The sequence below is a fragment of the Trachinotus anak genome, unplaced genomic scaffold (assembly GCF_046630095.1).
Source record: "Trachinotus anak isolate AG129_WGS33_773 ecotype Australia unplaced genomic scaffold, CSIRO_AGI_Tana_v1 ptg000028l, whole genome shotgun sequence".
NCBI classification, from domain to species: Eukaryota; Metazoa; Chordata; class Actinopteri; order Carangiformes; family Carangidae; genus Trachinotus; species Trachinotus anak.
Window position 1 is genome coordinate 21,988,489 of NW_027273879.1, and position 18,529 is coordinate 22,007,017.

Sequence of the window (18,529 nt, forward strand, 5' to 3'; positions counted from 1 at the left end):
TTCTCTAACATGTGAACCTGACCTTTTGTCTGTCTCTGTGATGATGATGATGATGATGATGATGATGATGATGATGATGATGATGATGTAGTATCTACTGACATGTTCCTGTGTCACAGTCTGATGTGGCCTCAGAGCTCAACAACTCATCACTGCCGGTCACATGTTCCTTCATCACCATGAACACTCTCTCTCTCACTCTCACTCTCACACACACTCTCTCTCACACACACACACACAGCCTCTGACTGACACATGTTGGTTTGCTGACATAGGAAAGACTAACAGTTAAATCCAAAACAGTCCAGCTGATGTGGACTCTTGAGACCAGGTCTTTAACAAACTGTCCTAACCAAGTCTTTGTTTGTCCACAGACGTCAGCACAACAGGCTCTGACTGGAACCATCAACTCCAGTATGCAGGCGGTCCAGGCTGCTCAGGCCTCCCTGGATGACTTTGATACTCTGCCCCCGCTGGGAACAGATGCTGTGAGACTGACCCCCTTCACTCTGAGTCCACATGGATATATGTGAGTCCTGACCTGTCCTCTCCACATCTGTGTAACCTCACCTGGTTGTCTCTGTGTTCAAGGCCTCTCAAGCTTGGCGCAAGAACAAGATGGACGAGTCCAAACATGAGATCCACTCCCAGGTGGATGCCATCACAGCAGGCACCGCCTCCATGGTCAACCTCACTGCAGGTAGGATCAGCTCAGACCCTCAGGTATTCATGCTCTCTCAGACCGGTGTGAGTTTCAGAAGAACACCTGAGTCTGAAAGTTCACCTTCAGTCAGTGACTCAGAAAAAACATGGCAGCTACTCCTGAGGGCCTTCATGCTCTCAGACAGAGAGGAGGGGGGATCAGACACCTGATGACACCTGTGACCTGTGTCCAACACTGACACACAACACAGGTGTTCTCCTGTTAGGGTCTGATGATGTTCAACATCATCCACATGTGTGAACATCTGGAGCTTTGTGTGTTTCTGTAGTTCAACCTCAAACTTGATCAGATTTAGATCAGGTCTCTGTGACTGAGCCAAGTCTGAATAAAGATGGACGCAGCTTCTTAACACAAGCTTACTGAATAATAAGACAAACATACAGCAAATAAAAGGTGAAATTAAAACCTTTCTTGAAATAAATGATAACGAGGAGGTAAATCCAAAAATACTATGGGACACTTTAAAGGCGGTTGTCAGAGGCAAACTGATTTCCCTCAGTACAGCATTAAGAAATCAAAGGAAGATAACCTTAATAAACTTGAAAATAAATGAAAAGAATTAGAAAAACAACACAGCAAGAATCTAAATGACCAGATAATGAATCAAATTAAGGAACCTAGGAATCAAATTTCTTACATATATAAGCAAGAGTTAGAGAAAAAATGTAAATTTTTAAGTCAATCATATTATGAAATAGGACTAAAAGGCACAAAGTTATTAGCAAAGAGAATACCAATGAGTCAATTTATTGATGCCATTTAAGTCTCCAGTGATGTGGCCCAGTTCACCCCAGGGGGTCTCAGCAGGGCTGACTAGGGGGTGGTCAGGTGTTGCCACATATGAATTCTGCCCATTTTGAGCAGTCGGTGTGTTGGGCTGGAAACAGGATTGAGAAGTTGATCAGAGGCTGGTTCTGGTTCTGGTTCGTTTCTGGTTCTGTAGCTGCTGCTGCTAAAACTGGGTCCTGATCCAGTAGACAAGGTTTTGGAGACAGAGACCTGGAGGAGGTAACGCCCTGCTTCAGTCAGAGGTGTTTTCAGTTCAGGTTGGTTGTCGGATCTCAGAGTGATGGAGGTGGTGACAGCTCTGAACCTGGTAAAATCATCTTTACTGTGATGTTTGATTTATTCAGATTTAATGTGGAGTATATGTACAGTTACCAGTCTACCTGTCGGTCAGGTGACCCAGCAGAGACGGACTACACGGCAGTGGGTTGTGCCGTCACCACCATCTCCTCCAACCTGACGGAGATGTCGAAGGGTGTGAAGCTGCTTGCGGCGCTGATGGAGGATGAAGGAGGGAATGGGCAGCAGCTGCTAGGGGCTGCTAAGAACTTGGCCTGCGCCGTCTCCGACATGCTCAAGACGGCTCAGCCTGCAAACACTGAGGTACACTACCGCGCCACACTCAGGCTGGAGACGTGTTGTGTGTTCAAGTCATTCATGTGTCGTTGTGTTGTGGTCGTAGCCTCGTCAGAACCTGCTGCAAGCTGCAGGAAACGTGGGCCAGGCCAGCGGAGAGCTGCTGTCCCACATCGGAGAGACAGACACTGATCCTCAGTTCCAGGTCGGTCCTGTCTGTGGTGTCCTTCATGTTCCTCTGTCAGCTGGTACTGAGCCTCAGGTTGAACCTGGTGATGTGTCATAGATCTGTACTTCAAAGTAAACTTTATTTAACTGCTCAGAGTCTCACTGACAAATGTCAGTCAGGATGAATCTACTTCCCGTCAGGGACTGAAACAGAGGAGCAGACAAGGACTGTTGTGTGTGGTCAGACTGTGTTTAACACCTGTATGTGACAGTCTCCAGGTAAAGGATCTGTCAGAGGCAGCAGACGGAGAGTCTCCTCCTATTGTCAAATGACGGTAACAAACGTGTCCTCAAGAGAAGGACCAATCGGATCAATCTGTCAGTCAACCAGGCAGCAGTGAACAATCTAGTCAATCTGTCAGTAATCTGTCAATAATCTGATAATAATCTGTCAATAATTGAGTTCAGATCCACAGAGGTGACTCAGTGGGAACCAGCAGGGGGCAGCTTCTCTCTGATTCTTCTTCACTCTCTAATTCATTCAGAGTAACCAGTGTCGTGTCAGGTGTGTGTTTGTGTGTGTGTGTGTGTGTCTGTGTGACATAATGTGTGTGACCCACACACATTATGTCTCACAGCTAATGGATCAATAATCAATGACTGAAGCTTCATGGCTCTCAGGTTAAAGTCTGAGGTTTGATCAGGACAACATCCTCCTGAGGGTCTAAACCCTGACCAGCACTCTGTCAGAGCTGAGGGTCTGAGTCTGAGCCTGACTGGACCCAAAAACCTGAACTTCTGCTTTAGTTTAGATGGTCTGTGTCTTCCTGCTGATGTGTTATCTGACGTGTTGAAAAAAAAACAAAAACTGGCTCAGCTCAGAGTGTAGAAACTCTGACTGTAGCAATCGGGAGTGTAGCAGCTCCGAGTGTAGAAGCTCTGAAGAAATAAAACCTCATTAACTGTGATTCAATCATTTCACTTCCTGTCTCCAGATTCTTCTTCTCATATTTTAATGATGTTGTGAATAATTTACTGTCCATGATTCCAAGCCAATGTCTCAAGTTTACATTACATCGTCCTCTCATCACGAGTGATGACAGCCGGGGCTACCTGATCTAACTGTGTGTGTGCAATTGACAGGACATGCTGATGCAGCTGGCTAAAGCTGTGGCTAATGCTGCAGCAGCTCTGGTGCTCAAAGCCAAGAATGTGGCCCAGAAGACCGAGGACTCGGCCCAGCAGAACCGGGTGATTGCTGCGGCCACTCAGTGTGCTCTGTCCACGTCTCAGCTAGTGGCCTGCACCAGGGTGAGTGGTCTACCTGGGATAGGCTCTGTCTGACAGCTCTTCCTGTTCTTCTGGTCATACTCTCCACCTTCTCCCTGGTCCAGGTGGTGGCTCCAACCATCAGCTCCCCAGTCTGTCAGGAGCAGCTGATTGAAGCCGGAAAGCTCGTGGCTAAGTCTGTGGAAGGCTGCGTGGAGGCATCACAGGGGGCCACCAATGACGAGGGCCTCCTGAAACAGGTGGGTGTGGCTGCCACAGGTGTCACTCAGGCGCTCAATGAGCTGCTACAACACATCAAACAATACGCCAGTGGAGGCCATCCGATAGGACGCCACGGAGAGGCCACCGACCGCATCCTGGACGTGACGGAGAACATCTTCAGCTCAATGGGAGACGCAGGTGGGTGACGACACATTACTGTTGTGTTCATAGCTCCTGGTTTCACTCACTCCTGCTCCTCCGAGGTTGAACTCCTGACCTCCTGGTCCTCAGTGAATCTGACACCTCCTGAGCTCAAATTCGGTGCAAAAACATTAGGTTTCTCTAAAGTGTGATTTTCATGGTGTCCAGAGGATGAACCATGAACATGAATCATGACAGCAGCTGTCACAGGATGACAGTGAGCTGCCGATCATCTCTAACCTGGTAATTCTTCTTCTTCTTCCCTCTTCAGGTGAGATGGTGCGTCAGGCTCGTATCCTGGCCCAGGCCACGTCTGATTTGGTCAACGCCATCAAGATGGATGCAGAGGGAGAGTCAGACCTGGAGAACTCACGCAAGCTGCTGTCAGCCGCCAAACTGCTGGCTGATGCCACCGCCAAGATGGTGGAGGCAGCAAAGGTGTGACTTCCATCATCCGTCAGCACTGAACACACTGAGCAGACATCTTCAGTCCAGTCTATAACGATGTCTGTGTCCTCAGGGAGCAGCAGCGAACCCCGACAGTGAGGAGCAGCAGCAGAAGCTTAGAGAAGCTGCTGAAGGTCTCCGCATGGCCACCAATGCTGCTGCCCAGAATGCTATCAAGAAACGTCTGGTCAACAAGCTGGAGGTAACGAGGGACAACCTCCACAACATCACCACATCACCACCACAACATCACCACATCACCACCACAACATCACCACATCACCACCACAACATCCGCAAATCATCATATCACAACATCACATCACCACCACATCACCATAACACCACATCACCACAACATCACCATATCACCACATCACAACATCGCCACATCACCACACAACACCACAACATCATCACAACATCAAAACATCATCAAATCACCACCACATCACCACAACATCATCACAACACCACAACATCATCACAACATCAAAACATCACCACATCACCACCACATCACCACACAACACCACCACATCACCACAACACACCACAACATCACCACTACACTACAACATCATCACAACACCACAACATCAAAACATCACCACATCACCACCACATCACATCATTACAACTACACCACAACACCACAGGATCACCACATCACCACAACACACCACAACATCACCACAATACAACAACACCACCACATCACCACAAAACACCACAACATCACCAAAAACTTCCCATCCACACCACCACATCACCACAACGGTTAGCTGCTAACGTTGTGTTAGCTGCTTCAATAACTCCAGTGATGGGATGGGAGTTTGTGGTTGTACACCAGCCCAGTGTTGACACGTTTCCTGTTTCCTGTCAGAATGCAGCCAAACAGGCAGCAGCAGCAGCCACTCAGACCATAGCTGCTGCTCAGCACGCTGCCTCCTCCAACAGGAACCAGGCTGCACAGCAACAGCTGGTCCAGAGCTGTAAGGTAAACAACCACCAGCTGCACCTGTCTGCTCACCTGAGCTGCTGCACACACTGTATATCATGTCTCTATGTTAAGGTGTGTGTGTGTGTGTGTGTGTGTGTGTGTGTGTGTGTGTGTGTGTGTGTGTGTGTGTGTGTGTGTATGTGTATGTGTGTCATCAGGTGGTTGCAGAGCAAATCCCTCAGCTGGTCCAGGGGGTCAGAGGGAGCCAGTCTCAGCCTGACAGTCCCAGTGCTCAGCTTGCCCTCATCAGTGCCAGTCAGAACTTCCTGCAGGTCTGTCAGTCTACCAGGGACCAGGACTACACCTCTGCACCCTCTCAGTAGGGCTGAACCTCTGTAACAGAACAGTAGTGGAACAACAGTCTCACTGTGTTTGTGGTGATGTCACTGTGATGTCACTGAACTCAGGCCTTAAAATGAAAACATAAAATGTAGATGTGGGTGGTGCAGAGGATGAGTGTTACCTTCAGGAGACTTTAGCCCCAGGTCTTTGTCTATCCAGCACCTCCATCCTGTCCTCAGAGTTTGTCTCCCCCTCTCCTCCTCCAGCCTGGAGCTAAGATGGTCACCGCCTCCAAGGCCACTGTTCCCACCATCAGTGACCAGGCCTCAGCCATGCAGCTCAGCCAGTGTGCCAAGAACCTGGCCAGCGCTCTGGCTGAGCTCCGCACTGCCTCCCAGAAGGTACGTCTGTGTCACATTGTCTGGATCAGTTGGATTTAAACAAACTTCACAAAAAGACAGTGTTTGAAGTATGTGTGTGTGTGTGTGTGTGTGTGTGTGTGTGTGCGTGCGTGCGTGTGAGCAGGCTCAGGAGGCCTGTGGTCCTCTGGAGATAGACAACGCTCTGTCGATGGTCAGAGGTCTGGAGAAGGACATCCAGGAGGCCAAGGCCTCAGCTGAGGAGGGAAAACTGAGACCACTGCCAGGAGAGACGGTGAGACACACTGAGACACACAGACACACACTGAGGCACACAGACGCGCACACACACTGTCTCTATCCCTCACCAGTCTGACCCCCCCCCCAAAACAGCTGGAGAAGTGCTCTCAGGACCTAGGGACCAGCACCAAAGCTGTGAGCTCAGCCGTCGCTCAGCTGCTCAGTGAGGCCACACAGGGCAATGAGAACTACACAGGTGAGTTCAACAATAACTGCACTCACCTGTCACATCCTGACTTAGACTAGCGGCAATCAGCGGTCAGGTCTTGACATAAACACATGGAGATCACAGGTGACCTACACTGCTTGTTTTGTAGACACAGAGTTAGAAACAGGGTGAAACTACATATAATCATCATCATCATCATCATCATCATCATCATCATCATCATCATCATCATCATCATCATTTTGATCGAGGGTTCTACTCAGGTGTACAGGCTCTGTTGTTGTTTTTTTCTGTGTTTGTTTGGATTGTTGTTTATTTTATGTCTGGATATTTTGGTTGTCATTGGAACAAATGAGCTGACCTTGAAGTTACTCTTGTCTCTCCCGGTCGATCCAGGTATGGCAGCCAGAGACGTGGCTCAGGCTCTGAAGTCGTTGGCCTCGGCTGCCAGAGGAGTTGCCGCCACCACAGATGACTCACCAGCGCGTAACGCCATGCTGGACTGTGCTGGTGATGTCATGGACAAGTCAGCCAACCTTATCGAAGAGACCAAGAGGGCCATCGCTAAGCCCGGAGACGCAGAGAGTCAGCAGAGACTGGCCCAGGTCCGGGGGGGGGGCAGGGTCACTTCAGTGATAATAACACAATCATTCAGGAAAAATCATCCTGCAGAGACATGTAAGTGTTTGACTTGTGCGTGTGTGTGTAGGTGGCTAAGGCAGTGTCTCAGGCCTTGAACAGATGTGTGAACTGCCTCCCCGGTCAGAGGGATGTGGACAACGCCATCCGCACCGTGGGCGAAGCCAGCAAGACACTCCTGTCTGACTCGGTCAGTACACTTGTACCTGTATGATAGATGGCATCATTACCATGTGACTATAGAGATTAATGCTGACACCTGTCTGATAGATGACATCATCAGGCTGACTCATTGATGTGTCAAACGCTATAATATATATATGAAACTCATTTGATGTAAATCTGTGTTTTAGTCCTGGTGTTTGTGTGTTTCTATTTTTACTCTTAGTCACAAACAGCCCCTCCATGATTGACACCAGTGAACAGGTGATGGTGTTGTCATAGCAACCACCTCCACTTTGGTTGTATCTCTCCTCCACACTGGACTTCCTTCTTCTCTTCCTCTTCCTCCTGCAGTTTCCATCCAGTGGGAGGAGCTTCCAGGAGGTTCAGACTCAGCTCAACGAGGTGGCAGCTGGTCTGAACCAGTCAGCCAATGAGGTGGTCCAGGCCTCCAGAGGAACCACCCAGGACCTGGCCAGGGCCACCAGCAAGTTTGGCCAGGACTTCAGCAACTTCCTGAAGGCTGGAGTTGACATGGCGGGAACATCCCAGGTCAGAGCGACAAGAACGCACACACACACACACACAGAGCGCCCCCTCCAGTCTACAGGGAGGGCACAGAGAAAAACTGTGTTAATAAAGTGATGAGTGTATGAACTCTGATGCCCCCATGATACAGTTAATTATTTCCAGTGTTGTCATAAACTTTCAGAATAAAAGCTCTGACCATATATATTTTATATTAATCATCATGTCCTTAAAGTTTTGATCTGATGATGATGATGTTTCTTAATGAATCACATGTTCAAACTCATGGTCACTGCGTTGGTCTACTTCTCAACACCCTCCCTCCTCTGTGTGTAGCTCTCGACTCATTGGTTCCCACTGAGGACGTAAATCTTTAAACCAGATAACAGATGTGTAGTTTAATTAGTCATTTCTTCAAACAGCTGATCACTGCAGACTTTTTTGAACAGGAGGAAACTGTGCTGTGTGAGGGACTATTTTCAGTGGTGGATTGATCCACATTTGGTGCTGTAGTGGAGCGTTTGTGTGTGTGTTGATGATAATGAAGAAACATCCTTGTCTGGTCCCTGCTGTAAACTGTTCCTCCTCCTCCAGTCTAAGGAGGACCAGACACAGGTGGTGTCCAACCTGAAGACCATCTCCATGTCATCCAGTAAACTGCTGCTGGCAGCCAAGGCCCTGTCCACCGATCCCAGCTCCCCCAACCTGAAGAACCAGCTGGCAGCCGCCGCCCGGTGAGGAGAGCTTCTCTGGCTCTTAGTTTCTTAGTGTTTTTCACTTCCTGCGTGTCCCTAACATCTGTGAGTGTGTGTGTCCACAGGGCAGTGACGGACAGCATCAACCAGCTGATCACCATGTGCACCCAGCAGGCCCCGGGTCAAAAGGAGTGTGACAATGCTCTGAGAGAGCTGGAGGTAAAACTGATCAACCATCATGTGACTCACCTCCACAGTGGGTCAGTCACCAGTTTAAACCAGGTCTGACTGGTTTCTATATGACTCCTGGACTGGTTTCTGTATGTCACCTGGACCGACTGATAATAAGAATGAGGATGAGCACAGGTCATGTGGACAGACAGTTGAGATGTGCAGGTAATGTGTGTATTTCTTGTTTGTGTGTGTGTGTGTGTGTGTGTGTGTGTGTGTGTGTGTGTGTGCGTGCGTGCGTGCGTGCGTGCAGTCGGTGCGGGGGATGCTGGAGAACCCTACAGAGGCTGTCAGTGAGCTGTCGTACTTTGACTGCATTGACAGTGTGATGGAGAACTCTAAGGTAAAACTATGCTGACATCATCATTTCCCTGCACAGGCCTTCACAGCTGTATTTACTCACCTGCAGGAGAGGAGTTAAAATTCAACCCTTCTGTGTCCCTCAGTCACTGTGGAGCGTCAGCTCAAAGAGTTTGACTCCTGATACTGAACTTTACAAAATACTGAACTTTTCTCACTGATTCAAAAACATAAAAAGTTTTTCATTGAACCAAAGACGTTAAAGTTCAAACATTAAAGTGGGGAAACTGTTACAGATGTAACAGATGTGACAGCTGCTGACATAAAACAGCCTTATGGAACAGTCTGATCAGGACTTTAGTGAACAGGATGATGGGTCTGAGTCCTGATCCTAAGGTATGAGGTCTGAGTCCTGATCCTGATCTGTCATTTACAGTTTTGCATCTCTGTCTGCTCACTGACCTGTCGTATTCAGACCATGAAGACTAACCAAACTAAACCAGTCTCCTGTGTGAACCTGCCTCTTCCTGGTTCAGGTCCTCGGTGAGTCCATGGCCGGAATTTCCCACAATGCCAAGAACTCCAATCTGCCAGAGTTCGGTGACTCAGTCAGTGCCGGCTCCAAAGCCCTGTGTGGTCTGACAGAGGCCGCTGCACAGGTACAGTCCTGACTCTGTTAGTCTGTAGTCTGACACCATGTGGTCTGGCCTGTTCACTGACCTTAGCTCTGTCCCCAGGCTGCCTACCTGGTGGGGGTGTCAGACCCCAACAGCTCAGCAGGTCAGAAGGGCCTGGTGGATCCCGCTCAGTTTGCACGGGCTAATCAGTCCATTCAGATGGCCTGTCAGAACCTGGTGGACCCGGCCTGCACACAGTCCCAGGTAAACACTGACCTCTGAAGCTGACTGCATTATTTATTTATACTTCTTTATAGTTCTTATACAACTTTGAGGGCAGTATTTCAATACTACTATTCTCAATTTTAAACTGTGCACTTCCACAATATACTTATGTATTTATATTTATATTTATATTGTATATTTGTATATTATAGTATGAGGACATGTTTTTACACTTTATGTCTGTATTTGTATTTTATTTGTATTTGTATCTGTATTTTCTCTATAATCTTATCTTATTCTCTATTCTGTGCTGTTACATTTCTGTTCTTGAGGGACAGACCGTAACGTGACCTAATTTCCCCCTGTGGATCAGTAAAGTGTTCTGGTTCTGGTTCTGGCTCTGGCTCTGGTTCTGATTCGGATTTTGATTCTGATTCTGGTTCTGATGATTCTTCTTCATGTGGTTGAAACCAGTACTGATTGAACCTGATTCTCTGCCCAGGTGCTCTCTGCTGCCACCATTGTGGCCAAACACACCTCTGCGCTGTGTAACGCCTGTCGCCTGGCCTCCTCCAAGACCCCCAACCCTGTGGCCAAGAGGCAGTTTGTCCAGTCAGCCAAAGAAGTGGCCAACACCACCGCCAACCTGGTCAAGTCCATCAAGGTCTGTATTTCATCCATCTGCAGACATGTGGTTTTCTGGGCTGACAGGAAGTGTTGCTGAGGAGATGGAGCACACCTTCACACTCCCTCCACAGGTCAGGTGTCAGATATCAGGTGTTAAGTGTTATTAAGAGTTTCATTGGTCCTGGTCCTGGTCCTGGTCCTGGTCCTGATCCAGGTTCAGGTTCAGGTTCAGGATCCTGGTCCTGATTACCAAGCAGGCACAGTCAAAAGGGCCAGCTCACAGAGTTCAGCTCCCTGCTTCCTGTGTGTCACCTGGTTTTTCTCAGGACCAGCTGATGTGATGATTCAGTTTGTGTTTAACCCAGTTATCACACAGTAGACCCTGGACCAGCCTCTACTACAAACCTGTACAGAGAGGGAGGGAGGCGGGGGGGTTAAATAGGAGCCCATCAGCTAGTGGTTGACTTGGCTTAGGGATCAGTCCGTGTCCAGGACTGATCCACTTCATACCACATTAGGTCTGACAGAGGTTCAGGTTTGTGATGGAGACGTTGACTGACTCAGAGTCCGGTCTAAAGAGTGTCCCCTGTCCAGGCCCTGGACGGTGCCTTCAACCAGGAGAACAGGGAGAAGTGTCGCGTTGCTACTGGTCCTCTGATAGAAGCTGTGGACAACCTGACTGCCTTCGCCTCCAACCCAGAGTTCGCCAGCATCCCTGCTCAGATCAGCCCCGAGGTAAGAGCTCGCCTGTCGGTGGGGGGGGGGCTTGGGGGGCTTGGGGGGCTTGGGGAGACTCTTCTGTCTCAAACCTTTAGTCTCTCACTGATGTCCTGCCTCCCCCCTCCCCCAGGGTCATGCAGCCATGGAGCCCATTGTGGTGGCAGCGAGGACGATGCTGGAGAGCTCCACCGGTCTGATCCAGACCGCCCGCTCTCTGGCCGTCAACCCCAAAGACCCCCCCAAGTGGTCTGTGCTGGCCGGACACTCCAGGACTGTGTCCGACTCCATAAAGAAGCTCATCACCAACATGAGGTAATGTCTGCCACCACCACCACCACCACCACTACCACCACCACCCTGAGGCTGTAGGTTTGTGATGGTGACCAACTTCTTCTACAGTCACAGCTGTTTCACTCCATATGAATACTGTCATCGTCATCGTGTGAGAATGTGTGTGTGTGCAGAGAGAAGGCTCCTGGTCAGAGAGAGTGTGACGATGCTATCGAGGTTCTGAACGGATGCATCAGGGAGGTGGACCAGGCTTCTCTGGCTGCTATCAGTCAGCAGCTGACCCCCCGAGAGGACATCTCCATGGAGGTACACACACACACACACACACACACACACACACACACTGTGTCAGGTTGTCATCTTAAACTTCCAGGTTGAATCATGACGTCATCTCCAAACGGTCACATGGTCTGAGTCTTGTGACTCTTTTTCCTGTTTCATCATTTCTGATTTATTTTCTACGATGAAGGAACTAAAACTCTTTCCAGAGCTTTCAGCCCTGACCCATGGCATTCTTCAGCTAATGAGCATCCACACTCACATGATGTTTATTCTTGTTGTTGATGCAGTGTCTCCACCTGCGACAGGTGTTCGGTCAGAGTCACCTGAGGTCACACCAGCAGGTGTCATGTGACTCAGAGTTCACCTGTGAGAATCCTCAGACAGTGATGGTCAGTTTTTGTGTGTGTGTGTGTGTGTGTGTGTGTGTGTGTGTGTGTTTTTCAGACCCTCCATGAGCAGATGGCGGCCTCGGTCCATGAGATCAGTAACCTGATTGACCCTGTAGCTGTGGCTGCTCGCTCCGAGGCCTCCCAGCTGGGACACAAGGTGAAGCACCGAAAGCTCCACTCAGAGCTGTAGTCTGGTCTCTGGTCTCTGGTCTGAGTGTGGACCAGAGACCAGAGCCACGCTGACATTATTATTCATTGTTCCCTCACCTTTGAACAGGTGTCTCAGATGGCCAGCTACTTCGAGCCCCTCATCATGGCAGCTATCGGCACAGCGTCCAAGATCCTCAGCAGCCAACAGCAGATGGCGGTCTTGGACCAGACCAAGACCCTGACAGAGTCAGCCCTGCAGATGCTCTACACCGCCAAAGAGGCTGGAGGAAACCCCAAGGTACTGAACCTGGTCCTGGTCATCCAGAGTCCAGCCTTTAATGGTGCAGTGTTAAGGCAGCCTAATACATACAGTGATAGTTGTGTTATGTGAAGTGTGGTTGTGTGATGATGTCATGACCGGTCAGCCTCAGGCTGCGGTCACAGACAAGATCACAGCAGCCCTGTCTCTTCAGCTTTATCTGATGTCATTGTGATGTCTGAACACCTCATCCTCACCCAGGTGTGTTACCTGTTTTCCAGGCAGCACACATGCAGGAGGCCCTGGAGGAGTCCGTGCAGATGATGAAAGAGGCAGTGGACGACCTGGGGGCCACTCTGGCTGAAGCCGCAAGTGCAGCTGGTGCTGTGGGCGGGATGGTGGACTCCATCAATGATGCCATCAATAAAATGGAGGACACACCTGCGCTCGAACCTGAAGGCACCTTTGTGGACTACCAGACCACCATGGTTAAGACGGCCAAGGCCATTGCTGTCACCGTACAGGAGATGGTAAGACGTCATCATCCATCATCATCCAGTAGGCAGAGCTGTTCCTGAAGGAGCTGAACAGTAAACATCACTTCTCATTTGTCCAAAAACGAACAGTCTGTTACAGCAGCTAGCCCTGCCTCCTGTCACCTGCATCTGACCCTGCCCCCTAACAGCATCAGGCTTAGGGCTGGGCGATATGTCGAGTTTTTAATTTATATCGATATTTTTTCATGCGCGATAGAGAATTATGTCATATCGTTTATATCGATACAGCACTGTCAAACTCAGCTTCTCCCAGCCTCTCTCTACGCGCATGCCATGACGCCCCACCCCTCACAACACATGCCACGACCCCTCACCTCTTCACTACCTACATGGCCCCACCCCCACCCCCCGCACACTGAGTAGACGGATGGCGGCGTAAACGAGATGGAGACGGAGAAGAGCAAAACGGACACAGGGGACGACGAAGAACTGGTTAGCAAAAGAAAAACAACTGGCTCGGTAATTTGGAGGTGGTTTGGATTTAAAGTGGCAGATGTGGAACAGAAAGACGCGTTTTTTTTATTTTATTCAAGAAGTTTCTTAATTTAATATATGCTGTTTTTTTTCTGCACCATTTAATGTGCATGTTAATCCTGTGCAGCTGCTGAATGTTATTAAAAGTGGCTGGCCCATGTGGCTTCAAACTAGGACTGTCTGCTTTGTTATTACATGGAAAAAAATGTCGAGATATATATCATATATCGCCATTCAGCTAAAAAATATCGAGATATGAATTTTGGTCCATATCGCCCAGCCCTAATCAGGCTCCAGCCCTGTGACAGTATTAGGTCCTGCCCTGTCCTACCCCCATCGTGAGGCCCCACCCCTATCATGGTGCAGTCAGGCTGAAATCCACCTGGTGACATTTATACCTGTGCTGTGGCTGAAGCTGGGAGGGAAACAGTGGGTGGGGCTGTGAATGTGACATGCAGACAGGTGGAGTTTGTTTGTGTGAAGATGTTTTTGTGTCTCAGAGAAGCTTTGTTATTCATTCATTCATCATATATGAACACGTCTGGAGCTGCTCTGGTTCTGGTTCAGCATTGCTTCCTCTCTGCTGCCCACTCACCACACAATGACAACAAACTACTTCCTGAGTAACAGGTTAGTTAGTTAGTTAGGACCAGCTGCCATCCAAATGCTTCTCACAATAGAAAGAGAATTTCAATCTCACTCCACTCCGCCCCTCTGACAGTCCAACCCCTGCCCCTAAAACAGTTCAAGCCCCGTCCCTGTGACAGGGCACCTCACCGTCTTTAGTGACTGTTGTGTTTATTGCCACCTGACAGATGAACTAACGTCCTCTGTCCTCAGGTGACCAAGTCAAACACCAACCCAGACGACCTCGGAGGACTCGCCAACCAACTGACCAATGAGTTTGGAAATCTGGCCAATGAGGCCAAATATGCAGCCGTGACTGCAGAGAATGATGAGGTGAATGAAACCAGCAGCCAGCTGCAGAGTCAGGTCAGAGGTTGGCTTCGTGTCTCACTCTCTTCACTGTATTTTTGTCCAGATCGGTTCTCACATCAAGAAGCAGGTAGGGGAGCTGGGTTTCAGCTGCACGGGTCTGGTGACCAAAGCTGGAGCTCTGCAGTGCAGTCCCAATGACTCATTCACCAAGAAGGAGCTGATAGAAAGCGCCCGCAAGGTCTCCGAGAAGGTCAGAGCTCAGCCAATCACCTCACTTCTGCTGCTTCTTTTTTTTGGTGTTTAATGAAACATGAGCAGTGACAGGAAACAAGTGTGGGAGGGATGCAACTCAGGTCTCTGCAGGATCTGAACAGGGGATGTTACTATTGATGGTTGGCATGGTAACCCAGTAAGCCCAGGATGTCAAGGCACTGAAGTCCTGCTGTCTCATCATGAAGAGCCCTGGACATTTGTGAACTGACACATTAGATCATATTTGAATGGGTCCATTCAAGTCCAACCTCTGTTCCGGTCCTCTTCTTGCAGGTCTCCCATGTGCTGGCATCCCTGCAGGCGGGAAACCGTGGCACCCAGGCCTGCATCACAGCCGCCAGCGCTGTTTCTGGAATCATCGCAGACCTTGACACCACCATCATGTTTGCTACAGCAGGAACTCTGAACAGAGAGAACGCAGAGACCTTCGCTGACCACAGGTACTGAAAACCTCAGAGACCCTCAGTAGACGGAGACCAGGACCTGTGGGTTCTGCTGCAGGAGGTAGAAAACAGTCCACAGTACGATGTCTTGCTCACTTCATTTGTTAAGATCAGGCTAGTAGGTCTGTGGAGATCTAATATTTGTCTTTAATAACACCATTTCCCATAAGCCCTAGACGTTAGCAGGCTAAACTTCATGTCTCAACAGAAGAGGAGGAGGGGTTTGTGGGTGGGGGCTAGTTCAGTCTGTAATAACCCTGCTGCCCCCCCTGTCTGCAGAGAGTGCATCCTGAAGACCGCCAAGGCTCTGGTGGAGGACACCAAGCTGCTGGTGTCGGGGGCTGGAGCCAGTCAGGAGAAACTGGCCCAGGCTGCCCAGTCCTCAGTGTCCACCATCACGAAACTGGCTGATGTGGTCAAACTGGGAGCTGCCAGCCTGGGTTCTGAAGACCCAGAGACCCAGGTATGGACCATAGACTACAGCTCTGTGCTTCCCTATAAAGGTATCAGGTGAGACTGAATAGCTGTGTCCTGCTCTCCACAGGTGGTCCTGATCAATGCAGTGAAGGATGTAGCCAAAGCTCTGGGGAACCTCATCAGCACCACCAAGGCAGCTGCAGGCAAACCTCATGATGACCCCAGCATGCTGCAGCTCAAGAACTCTGCTAAGGTAAGAGACAGAGACCAGTCTGCTGCTCCACACTTCTACACCTCTTGCAGGTGAGGCTTGGATGAAGCGAGCAGAGAGACAACCCTGCAGCCTGTCTCACCTCTGCACAGCTGACCAATCAGAGTGAGGTGGGCGTGGTGGCTGCGCTTTAGGTTTAGATGTCACAAAGAGCACCGGGTGTGTTGTAATGTTTTACTGAGGCCTGTGTGGTCTGTTTGTGACGTGTATCCGTATGAGCGCGGTCACATGACCCTACCTGTCATTGTAGGTGATGGTGACCAATGTGACGTCCCTCCTGAAGACAGTGAAGGCCGTGGAGGATGAGGCCACCAAGGGGACCAGAGCTTTGGAGGCCACGATCGAACACATCAAACAGGAGCTGGCTGTGAGTCATTACTGTCGCCGATGTTTTTGCACTTCTCCACCTGCATGAGGTGCTGCAGCACTCAACCAGCTCAAACCACACTCTCTCACCCACACAGGTGTTCAGCAGCTCTGACCCACCACCAAAGACCACCACACCAGAGGAGTTCATTCGCATGACTAAAGGAATCACTATGGCAACAGCAAAGGCAGTGGCTGCTGGGAACTCTTGTCGTCAGGAAGACATCATCGCCACGGCAAACCTCAGCAGAAGAGCCATCGCTGACATGCTGCATTCCTGCAAGGTACACCTGGGCTTCAGGTCAGGTGGTCAGGAGGTCAGGGTCCACAGGTGGTGGTGATACACTCAGGTGATGATGATGATGATGGTCTACAGTTCACAGTTGTGTGTACCACTGTGCTGCTCCTTGTAACAAATGATGAACACCTGACTGTAACAGCCTCTCCTTCAGGTGACATCACCTGTTGTTGACCGACACACTGGTTCTGTTGTTTGAGTTCAACTTTTCAAGCAGGAGAGCAGGCGTCAGCCAATTGCTTCACATTTATGCAAATATCCTGAGAGAGCAGTCACTATGATGACCACACCAGACACGCCCACCTGTAATTTTCATATTTTCAATGTCAGAACTGTATTCAGATTTATAAGAATGAAAGATCGTGTGTCTCTGAACCAACTGACCATCACTGTTGACGATTTTAACCTCTAATAACAAACTCTATTTATAAACCTTTCATGACAAGAAACGTAGCTCACAGAGTTCTGTGTGACAGAAATTTGGACACAGTAAACAACATCATGAGACAGTGAGAAGATCAGAACAGAGAAGAAAGTGATGCTGGGAAAATAAATGTAATACATAAACACTGAAGGAAATGTCACAGTGATTTAATGAAGAGGACGAGATCAGTCTTCCTCTTCCTCATCCTCCTCCTCCTCCTCCCCCTTCTAATCCTCCTCCTCCTCTTCCTCCTCCTTATCTTCTTCCTCCTCCTCCTCCCCTTCATCCTCCTCTTTCGCCTTCTCCTCCTTTTCTCCTTGTCCTTCAGGAAGCTGCCTACCACCCTGAGGTCAGCAAAGAGGTCCAGATGAGAGCTCTGCGCTATGGCAACGAATGTGCCTCTGGATATCTGGGACTGCTGGAGCATGTGTTGGTGGTAAGACCTCATTATACACACACACACATGCGAACATCTCCAGCTGTATCACTGTCACTGACACATTATGGACGTGTGAGGAGGTGGTTATTGATCACTGGTCATGTGACCTGTCTGGTTGTACCTTGTGAACCGGTCTGGTTGTACCTGAAGAACTGCTGTGGTTGTACCTGAGGAACTGGTCTGGTTGTACCTGAAGAACCGGTCTGGTTGTATCTAAAGAGCTGGTGTGGTAGTATCTGAAGAACTGGTCTGGTTGTACCTGAAGAACCTGTATGGTTGTACCTGTCCTCAGGAAGTTTTAAAATGTCATTTCACAATCTCACTGATGTTTCCTGTAAAGTTTGGTGTCAGATACAGTGACAGGGCTCAGTCTGATTCTGCAAGAGACAGACCCCAGACCCCTCAGATGTCAGACCCCTCAGACCTCGGACCCCTCAGACCTCTCAGACCACGGACCGCTCAAAACTCTCTGACCTCAGACCTTTTCAACCTCTCAGACTGGAGCTTTTGACCAATCACATAGGGTCAGTTGACATAGAAAAGTAGGAGGTCACAGGTTCCATGTTGACTGTGGTCCTAACCTCTGATGGCGGCAGACCCACAAGCAGCCTGTGTCTCTGTGGTCCTGACCTCTGTAGGAAATCATGTTCTCCCACTGACTCATGATCATGTTGCTCAGTGACATGTTTAAGTAGTTGTTGCTGTGTTGAACACAGCACAGTCAGACATGTCATCTTTAAACCTCGTCGAGCTTTTCAAGGACTGTTGCACCAAATGTCTGTGTTGGTGTGACACAAACATGTTTTCTCCACTGTCATTCTGTCTAACACTGTTTAACACTGTTCAAGACTGCTCAACACTATTCAACACTGTTAAACACCCTTCAACACTGTTTAACACTAAAACCATTCAACACTGTAAAACTGTTCAACAACCTTTAATACAGTTCAACACTGTTTAACACCATAACACAGTTCAGCACCGTTAAGCACTGTTAAATACTGTTC

The 18,529-nt window shown here is 49.2% G+C and overlaps 1 protein-coding gene across 2 annotated transcripts in view; it reads left to right on the forward strand.

Annotated features, from left to right (window-relative positions):
- The window catches only part of tln1 (talin 1), a 50,138-nt gene that overhangs the window by 20,226 nt on the left and 11,383 nt on the right, over positions 1 to 18,529 (forward strand). For both annotated transcript variants that reach the window (XM_071467063.1, XM_071467064.1), the window contains exons 15-50: positions 375 to 488; positions 592 to 700; positions 1,905 to 2,113; positions 2,193 to 2,291; positions 3,398 to 3,565; positions 3,649 to 3,943; positions 4,218 to 4,384; positions 4,467 to 4,595; positions 5,280 to 5,393; positions 5,555 to 5,668; positions 5,945 to 6,079; positions 6,204 to 6,332; positions 6,431 to 6,533; positions 6,903 to 7,111; positions 7,216 to 7,335; positions 7,662 to 7,859; positions 8,430 to 8,569; positions 8,656 to 8,749; positions 9,015 to 9,104; positions 9,598 to 9,720; positions 9,799 to 9,942; positions 10,406 to 10,567; positions 11,125 to 11,265; positions 11,381 to 11,562; positions 11,715 to 11,847; positions 12,268 to 12,369; positions 12,490 to 12,660; positions 12,903 to 13,151; positions 14,493 to 14,612; positions 14,695 to 14,841; positions 15,138 to 15,304; positions 15,587 to 15,770; positions 15,852 to 15,977; positions 16,246 to 16,362; positions 16,460 to 16,645; positions 17,412 to 17,519. In XM_071467063.1, the coding sequence (XP_071323164.1) occupies positions 375 to 488; positions 592 to 700; positions 1,905 to 2,113; positions 2,193 to 2,291; positions 3,398 to 3,565; positions 3,649 to 3,943; positions 4,218 to 4,384; positions 4,467 to 4,595; positions 5,280 to 5,393; positions 5,555 to 5,668; positions 5,945 to 6,079; positions 6,204 to 6,332; positions 6,431 to 6,533; positions 6,903 to 7,111; positions 7,216 to 7,335; positions 7,662 to 7,859; positions 8,430 to 8,569; positions 8,656 to 8,749; positions 9,015 to 9,104; positions 9,598 to 9,720; positions 9,799 to 9,942; positions 10,406 to 10,567; positions 11,125 to 11,265; positions 11,381 to 11,562; positions 11,715 to 11,847; positions 12,268 to 12,369; positions 12,490 to 12,660; positions 12,903 to 13,151; positions 14,493 to 14,612; positions 14,695 to 14,841; positions 15,138 to 15,304; positions 15,587 to 15,770; positions 15,852 to 15,977; positions 16,246 to 16,362; positions 16,460 to 16,645; positions 17,412 to 17,519 (5,298 nt within the window). The remainder of the gene's footprint in view (positions 1 to 374; positions 489 to 591; positions 701 to 1,904; positions 2,114 to 2,192; positions 2,292 to 3,397; positions 3,566 to 3,648; positions 3,944 to 4,217; positions 4,385 to 4,466; positions 4,596 to 5,279; positions 5,394 to 5,554; positions 5,669 to 5,944; positions 6,080 to 6,203; positions 6,333 to 6,430; positions 6,534 to 6,902; positions 7,112 to 7,215; positions 7,336 to 7,661; positions 7,860 to 8,429; positions 8,570 to 8,655; positions 8,750 to 9,014; positions 9,105 to 9,597; positions 9,721 to 9,798; positions 9,943 to 10,405; positions 10,568 to 11,124; positions 11,266 to 11,380; positions 11,563 to 11,714; positions 11,848 to 12,267; positions 12,370 to 12,489; positions 12,661 to 12,902; positions 13,152 to 14,492; positions 14,613 to 14,694; positions 14,842 to 15,137; positions 15,305 to 15,586; positions 15,771 to 15,851; positions 15,978 to 16,245; positions 16,363 to 16,459; positions 16,646 to 17,411; positions 17,520 to 18,529) is intronic.